Raw genomic sequence first — 8,485 nt, 5'->3', positions numbered from 1 at the left:
TGTTTTGATTTATGAGATTTGGGTTCAAAATCCTTCCAAACCTTTTTTATTTGAAATGGTCCTCAACGTCCCATTTAGGATTAAACCCTCACCCTTAAATTCCAAACTTTAAAAGATCAAATCAAAACTACTTTTTTTTTTTTCTTTTTATTGTTGGTCTTGACTTTGCATGTATTCACAAACACGAAAGAATATGAAAGATGTAGTTCTTCTTTTGGGCCTCGGCCCGAACAAAAACGAAATAAAGATAGTTTATGCGTCCATAACAAAAGATACGGTTTGGTAACCACATCCACGACGACAAAAAAAATAAAATAAGAATAACCACACAACCCAATCTTCACTGTCATATTAACAACAAATAATGGTTTACAAGATATCTCATACATTTATGAAGATAAAAAAAAAATAATAATAAGGGGAGAAAGAAAAAACAAAGAATACAACTGTTCATTTACCCAGGAAAAAAACAACGGGGGAGAGGGAATACAGCTGTTCTTTATACACTTATGAAGCAGCTGGTCCTATTTTCTGAAGCTATTCACGTGGGAGAAAAATAATAATAATAATCATAATAATGAGAAAGCAAATATGTAATAATTCACAAAAATATAATAGTAATAATAATAACAATGCAATTTTGTGACAACAAATACCTTCCTTTTATTTTCTTATTTTTTTATTTTTATGTTGTTGTTGGTCTGAATAATTGGCTTCCAAGGGTAACTGTTGGGGTGGCTTCACCCATGATTGTTGTCAAGTTCACTTCTTTCTCAAGTATTCTGTCAAGTTCCATCACCACATAACTCATGGCTGGTCTTCTCTCACTTGAAGATTCTAAACACCTTGTCATCAGCATTATGAATTCTTCCATTCCTTCAGCAGTGAAAGTGCTTCCCAATCTTTGATCAATTATGTTAGACATCATGCCATGGTCTTCATTATTTTGCACCTTTATTATAACAAATATTGATTAACAAGGAACGTAAATCTATCACCATGTTATTCTTGGTTTAATGCAAGTGAAATGTCATTCTATCAATAAACTAAGCACAATCCACCTAAATACTTTGTAAATGTACAATAACTTCTCGGTAGAAACTCGCATGCAATTGTCTTCGCTTGAAGTTGATAATTAAAAATAGTTGAATGACAATTTAGTCAAATATGTCAAATCACTTAGTGGTTCTCAATTACCAACCCAATTTTTCTACTCTTCTTCACCATTAGATGGGGTGTGAGACTCGAATCAAGTGGATCCCACACGACTCATCTAATGGTGGATAGAGGTGAGTTACCCTAGCGTGCAAGAAATCGTGATTACAGAAAACATATCTTGCGAAACCATGTGATAAGACACATTGCACGTTTATGTTACTTTACTTCCCAACCCTACATGCCATATGTGATGTTTGAAGTAATTTCACATACCCATTCAACTAGATTGTAGCTAGAGTCCAGAGATGCTGATTCTGTTGCTTCCTTCCCACTCAACAATTCCAGCAAAAATACTCCAAAGCTGTATACATCGCTCTTTTCCGAAAATCGTCTGAATTCTCTCACCCTGCAGTTAATGGTGTGCATTTGTCAAGAAAGTAAGAACAAGAGAAAAGCTTGCAACCAGAGGAATGGAACACCTTGTGCGAAAAATTTTACAAAACCTAGTTATGCGGGATATTTAAGCGTTGATTACGCCAATAGTGCCTAGACAAACATTTTAGAGGAGAATATCAATGGCGAAAATTCACACGGGAACATTTCATGTTGTGAGAGGATCCATCCCAATATAAGCAGAGTAGACAAGTAATATATGAGTCATACTCGGGTGCAAGAAATATCTCATCTGCGGCTACTAGAGAGGATGGTCCTGCAATCTCAACTCTCCCCAAAAAATTACGAAGTCCTGCGTCGGCAACCTTAGCGATGAAGTTTTCGTCGACAAGTACATTCGCTGTTTTGAAATCCTTGTGCACCAAACGGGGGCTCAAGGAGTGAAGATGAGCCAAACCTGCACAAGAATAGGAGATGAATGAGGTTTCGAAAATCAGAAACAAGTTCCTCGGAGATTTTATATGTATATAGAAGGTATTATAGTATACCAAGTTTTAGGATGGCTTACAAAAAGAATGTGTGGGATCCATTAAGATACTTGGGGTGTATTTTATCTAAAAGAGAAGAAAACTGATACCAGGAAAGCCACAAATGCTCACTGATTTTGCAAAGGATCACCTTTAGCTGCACCTTGAGCTATTGAAAGTCTATGCTTGAATTCTAGCTTCTCTCGCGATTGTTGATTGGCACCTACAAAGGAAAATTCGACATCACAAGAAAGGACTCGTACTCAAATTAGCTTAATCAAGACAACAATTCTATTAAGATATCTTATATGCAATTGATTTTGATGTAGAAAATTTATGTTTGGCAGTTTTGGGAAAAGTGATTCTGAAAGAAACTAAACATGATTAAAATGGACAGAATCAACTCTGGTGGAGGGAAATACGATTCTAGACCTCTCAAACAGTTTTCTAAGATACACTAAGAATCTATGAATAAAGCTTTCGGAGAAACAAATGGAGAGACTGTATAAGAATTTACCATACAAGTGACTGGAGACGCTTCCATTAGGCACATATTCGTATATAAGAAACTGCAGGTTGTTTTCCTGGCAGTAGCCTAAAAGAGTTACGAGATTCCGATGGTGAATCGATGAGAGATAGCGTACCTGAAGTAAAACTCAGTCCTGTTAGATCAAAACAAGAGAATGAATCATAAGAGTAGATACCTTCGTTCATCCTAAACTAGATAGTAAACGAGTTTAATCGCTATCCACTTGCGCTAAAAATGCAAGAGTTTTATACTGGCTTCGAATTTTTAAGATAGCTGATCCTGACACTTGGAAAGAGCTATAAGGAAATATCATAGACTAATTATGCTTACATTTTCTTTTTTCAATAGAACTAATTAGTAATTATGCTTGCACATATTTTAGAAAACAGAAAAGACTTCAATGAATATAAAAAGTTGTAGTAAAGTAAAGTGAATAAATAGGAAAAAGAAAAACTTTCTTCATAACTACCACCTGAAACTAACTGGCAATTCCTAACAGAACAAGGAATTTGAAAAATGTATTTCATTACTTCAATCAAACTTATAGAGCAGGAAACCGAGCATTACCTCATCAACAAACTCCTGACTCGCGAGTCCACGCCTCTTCTTGATTGCTACAATCATACCATCTTGAAGCAAACCCTTATAAACCTCCCCGAATTTCCCTTCTCCAATCAAATTCTTGTCACTGAAACTCTTTGTAGCCCCAGATAGTTCCTCCATCTCAAAACGCCTAGTATCTCGTATCGACAACTCAATTGTGCCATGTCGTCCTACTGCATGCCATTGAATTCCCTCACATCACTACAAGAAACCTCGAAAAACAAATCTTTCGTATCTAACTACCGAATTAACCAGCACAACCGTGCCTGTTAAGCCACCTTTCTATTTTCTCGGCACGAGTAAGAACATCTTACCTTGGGAAGGATCAGAGGATCCTGTCTCTGAAGTTCTCGAAACGCTTCTCTTGCGAAAAATACAAAACCATATGAGTATTATAACAATCCCTGCCAATGCCACGGCTCCTGCAGCTCCTCCTAATATTGCTGCAAGAGAACTTGACATCTGGAAAAAAACACACTTCACTTTCTCTGTACAAATTTATGTGAACTATTATTATACATTGAACCTGGAACCACAAAAGAGAAGCAACAAAATAAGAAAAGAATCACAATCTATGCAAATATGAACATAATGTACCTTAGAACAAGGGAAAATACTCTTCCTCTATGCATTAAAAGCAAGCTAAGATAGTAGCTATATGATTATGAAGAGAATTTTGGAAGTTTGAGACAGAATGCAAAGGAGATGGCTTTGCAAAAGGCATGCATGTGAAAGAAACAAAATAACATTGAATACTACAACAACGATAATTATAATTATAATAATAATATACTAGGTCAAAAAGAAGAGTACATAATTAATGCGGGTGCTAATGACAGAAGAAATTAATTAAAGTACTTCAAAGACAATCACAGCAACATCAAAATGCTAAAACAATGTTTGGGATTCCCAGCAAGAATGCATGTATGAAATGAATGAATGAATGTAAGTTTCAGAAAGTCATGCAGAGTGATAGAATTGGATCTTGCACATTAATTAACATTGCATCAATTCTTTCACATAGTTTCAAATAAAAAGAAGAAAATAGAATAAAGTGGTTTACTTTTTGTAAAATCTACAGAGGACAATATCACGAGATAAATAATAATAATAATAAGAAGAAGAATAATAATAATGAGGCAGGATCTCTGAGAAAGCCAGAGCTTCATTTACCAATGACACCAAACAACTTTGAAAGGGTATAACAAGAACAATGCCACTTCACGGAAATCAAGATTGACCCAATATCCCTCCTCTTCTCCCTTCTTCATATGAACAATCAGAACCAGAACCACAGCCACAGCCTCACAAGAACCAAATCATGTTTCAACAGCAACATAGGGAAGCAAATTTGGAAAGTTTTGGGTATTTTTGTTCTTCTGGGGTGGCATCAAAATCAACCACAACCCCCAAAAACCCACCCTTTAGATCAGAACTCTTCCAAGTCGTCCAAGACCAAAGGCATGGAAAGAAAGAAAGAAAGAAAGAAAAGAGAAAAGAAAGTGCCACTCTGTAATCAAGAATTACACACTCACACACACAATCTCACACAAACCTTTTTTTTTTTTTCTTTTTTTGCATTCTATTTGTATGAGAAGTGTAGTATGAGTATCATGATGGTTGGATAGTGGATACAGACAATGCCGACAGAAAGTGACCTTGCGCCGACAGACACAACACACTATCAGACACAACACAACACACACATTACATTAGTATCAGGTTTTTATTACCATGCCTCTCTACCAAACACGCCCATTTCTCTTCAATTCAAAACAAAAAAATAAATAAATAAAAGGGAAGAGGTGGGGGTGGGGGTATGATTCAGTTATTTATATTTGTGTTGTGAGATATGTACAAGAAACAAACAAACCCACGAAAAGAAGAATTATTATTAAGGGTTTTGTTTTCTGATATTAGTTTGAGCGATGGTTGGGTTCCATTACTGAAGCGGAATTCAATGCAAGCAATAGTATGGTAGGGTGGTAACTAATTCAGCAAAACAAGTCAACAACAACACTCAATGAGTGAATCAATCGAAAGATCATATGCAGTTGGAGAGAGAGAGAGAGAGCAGGGACTAGGGATAAAAAAAAAAGAGAGCAAAACAGATAAATATGTTTTTGTGCCGGTCACAATTGTGTTTTTGGTGTTGAATTTGTTTTTCAACCGTGTTAAGAAACGAAAATAATACTGGACGACCAAATCATTTTAAGGTTAAATTAATAATTAATAAATTTTAGTAGAAAAAAGTACGAGGAGAAAAAAAATTAATTAAATTTAATTATAAATATTTATTTATAATTAAATTTTAAAGATGATATAATCAAATTATAAATAACATATAAATATCAATTTGGTACTTGAAAGATTTTGATGTTTGACAAAACAGTACTTAAATAATGTTATCGATAAAATTGTCTTTGAAAGATTTTAAAAATTGACAACCGTGTCTCTGAATTCGCGGGAACCCATCTCTAACGAAAAGAATGTTGAGGTGGTTACCGTATTTTGATGATATGACATATTTTTTAGCTAACTACGGAGTTGCCTTTTATAATTAATTTTTAACAATTATAAGGAAAAAAAATTCCCAATTCTATTGCCCTAGGTCCTCTCCTCTCATTGCAAAGCTCTTCTCCCATCTATGCTTTCCCTCTCACTCTCATTGGAAAATGTGCCTCCACCTCTCCTCTCATTGTTGTCCGCCACCCTCCTCCCTTCTCACCACCAAACTCCTTTCCTCTTACTGCTTTTCCCTCTAACATTCAAGGTCACCGTAGAATTATCGTCACATGCCTGAGACACAACCCAAGAAGAACGTCGTCATCGTGCGCCTGACCCATCCAAAGAGAACATCATTATTGCGTGCTTAACCCAGACTGAAGAGAATCGTTAGAGGCAGAATCGTCGCATCAGAGGAGAATCATCTTCGTCGCCATCCAACAAGATCTTCAAAGGCAGAATCGTCTTCATTGTAGTCTGGTCTCCGTCATCGCCTCCAGCAAGATCGTTCTTCATCGTCGTCGTTAGTCTCTTCGCATTTCATCATTTGAATGTGAACAAAATTAAAATTAACTTGTACTGAATTTTTATTTATGGGATTGTTGAATGCTGATGAACAGATTTATATTCGTAGGGTTGCTGATGAAATGTTTTTTTTTATTGTTCTTCAATGTTTGTTTTTGGTTTCTTTCTTATTTGAAAGGATCATAGATTTGAGGTTGTCGTCTTCTTCAAACTCACTCAAACAAACAGAGCATTGTCCTTGACCTACTTCTGGGGGAGTAGAACTTGACGTTGATGACGTACCAAAAGAGGACAAAGAGGATGGCGCATACGAAGGGAACAATGATGATCAATAAGGTGGGGATGTGATGGTGGTGGAGGATTCAAGATGGATGAACATGCATCTTTAGGGTTCAGGAAAAGAGAATTAGGTTTTTTCTCCCTTCTAATTGTTATAAATTAATTATAAAAGCCAACTCGGTAGTTCAATATGCCATATCATTAAAATACGGTGGCCACCTTAGCATCTTTTTCGTCGGAGATGTGCTCCGGCAAGTCTAGGGATACGCTTGTCAATTTTTAAAATCTTTCAAAGACCATTTTGTCAGTAACATCATTCAAGTACTATTTTGTTAGTGCTTGAATCTTTCAGGTATCGAATTGATATTTACTTCAAATTAAAATAAGAGTTAAACATTTTACACAGTCATCCAATTATATTGTTTTATCGATGATTATTCAATACTATTAATATAAGAGTAGTTCTGATATGACATTATACAATTGAGTACAAGTAAAAAATTATTTTACCCTAACAATGAATCAAAATCAAATTCTTAAACTAATGTTCTGAATATTCTTTCGATGCTACTACACATTCAAGCGTTTTTATCAATCAAGTCCAACTAATTAAGTTGGTCAAAACCAACAAAAATCACTCACACAACGTGTGCGTGAATCACACATTTCTTCTTCTTTGTGTTCCTTCTTCATCTTTGCATGCTTATCCCTCATTGTCATTCTTTCGTTGCTGCTGTTACTGTGTTTTTGTATTTCGTTGCTGCTGTTACTGTGTTTTTGTATTTTATTTCTTCTCCTCTTCCTATTGGTGGTTATTGCAGCATTTTTTATTTCTTTTTTTATGTTTGTTTTTTTATTTTTTTATTATTGTTAAGAGGATAAAACAAAAAAATTATAAGAAGGTGAAACAAGAAGGAGAAGATGAATAAAAAAAAAAGAGAAGATGAAAAAAAAAGAAGATGATGATGATGAAGAAGAAGAGGAGAAGGAGGAAAAATTTTGAATTGTGTAGAATTTGTTAGAAAAATAACACCAACTTCTTAACCTGTGACATAATAAATTTTTTAATTTTCGCACTAAAATTTTTTAACTGTGAAATAGGATCATTTTAAGATGGTAAAATAAGAAGAATTGTGATGATAACGGTGATGATGATGATGAGGAGAGTTTTAATTGTGAAGAATTTATTAAAAAAATAACACTAAAATTTTTCAATCATACAATAAGTTTCATAATTTTGACACCAAAATTTTTTAACCATGATACAAGAATTTTTTAACTAATTCTTCTTATCATTGAACTAAATGAGTGGTATTGAACTCATATATAAATTGATGTATAATAAATTGATGTATTTTTTGTGCTATTTATAATAAATTGATGTATTTTTTATTTTTTTTACAAAACATATTTAAATGTAGTTTGTTGGTTGAGTTAAGGTTTTAGATTTGTGTTTTTTTAAAGATTTCTTGTGTCATTTATAAAAAAAATTTGTGTCATTTTCAAAAGATTATTTGTGTCATTAACCAAAAATTTCTGTGTCACTTTTTTTGTCGTTAAACTGATTGTGTAATATTAAACAAAAAAGAAGATGACGATGATGATGATGATGATAATAATGATGAAAGAGGAGAAAAAGGACAAAAATAAAAGAGAAAAAAAAATCAAACGACATAAAAAAGAAAAAGAAGAGAAAAATGGTGATGATAATAATAAAGGTGAAAGAAAAAGGGGAAGAAGAAGAAAAAAAAATAAAAAAATAAAAAATATACACATATAAATTTAACTTAATTCAACTTGATTAAAAAAAATTTAATTGTCTAATATTTCTGTATTTTTTGTATTCAACTTGGTAATTCAAATTTTAAATTAGCTTTTCGAATTTTTTTTGTTGTTGTTGTCTTTAGCTTCTCAAATTTTAATAGAATTAAATTTGTCTTTAAATTAATAAATGTGTATTGTGTAT

General features: G+C 33.6%; 1 protein-coding gene across 3 annotated transcripts; it reads right to left on the bottom strand.

The window, feature by feature from the left end:
- Positions 322-5,322, bottom strand: LOC107604884 (putative serine/threonine-protein kinase). Of its 3 annotated transcripts, none has more exons than XM_016306595.2 (8): positions 4,384-5,322; positions 3,525-3,736; positions 3,175-3,380; positions 2,596-2,722; positions 2,230-2,301; positions 1,822-2,008; positions 1,432-1,564; positions 322-952 (listed from the first exon to the last, which is right to left on the bottom strand). In XM_016306595.2, exons 2-8 carry the CDS (start codon positions 3,670-3,672, stop codon positions 686-688), a joined length of 1,140 nt encoding a protein of 379 aa, XP_016162081.1. In that variant the 5' UTR covers positions 3,673-3,736; positions 4,384-5,322; the 3' UTR covers positions 322-685. The 3 variants fall into 3 exon arrangements, with proteins under 3 accessions (XP_016162081.1, XP_016162079.1, XP_016162080.1); XM_016306593.2 differs by having other exon boundaries at positions 3,175-3,383; positions 4,384-5,318; XM_016306594.2 differs by having other exon boundaries at positions 3,175-3,383; positions 3,525-3,672; positions 4,384-5,318.

This window comes from Arachis ipaensis, chromosome B06 (genome assembly GCF_000816755.2).
Source record: "Arachis ipaensis cultivar K30076 chromosome B06, Araip1.1, whole genome shotgun sequence".
Taxonomy (NCBI): domain Eukaryota; kingdom Viridiplantae; phylum Streptophyta; class Magnoliopsida; order Fabales; family Fabaceae; genus Arachis; species Arachis ipaensis.
This window is presented reverse-complemented; position numbering and strand designations above follow the sequence as displayed.

Bases quoted from the DNA above. Each gene is read 5' to 3' on its own strand.
- LOC107604884 (XM_016306593.2), bottom strand. From the start codon at position 3,672: ATGTCAAGTTCTCTTGCAGCAATATTAGGAGGAGCTGCAGGAGCCGTG. The intron at 2,302-2,595 runs GTAAATTCTTAT...TTTCCTTTGTAG, and splicing joins CGTCTCCAGTCACTTGTATG to GTGCCAATCAACAATCGCGA. The intron at 953-1,431 runs GTATGTGAAATT...GTTATAATAAAG, and splicing joins GCTACAATCTAGTTGAATGG to GTGCAAAATAATGAAGACCA.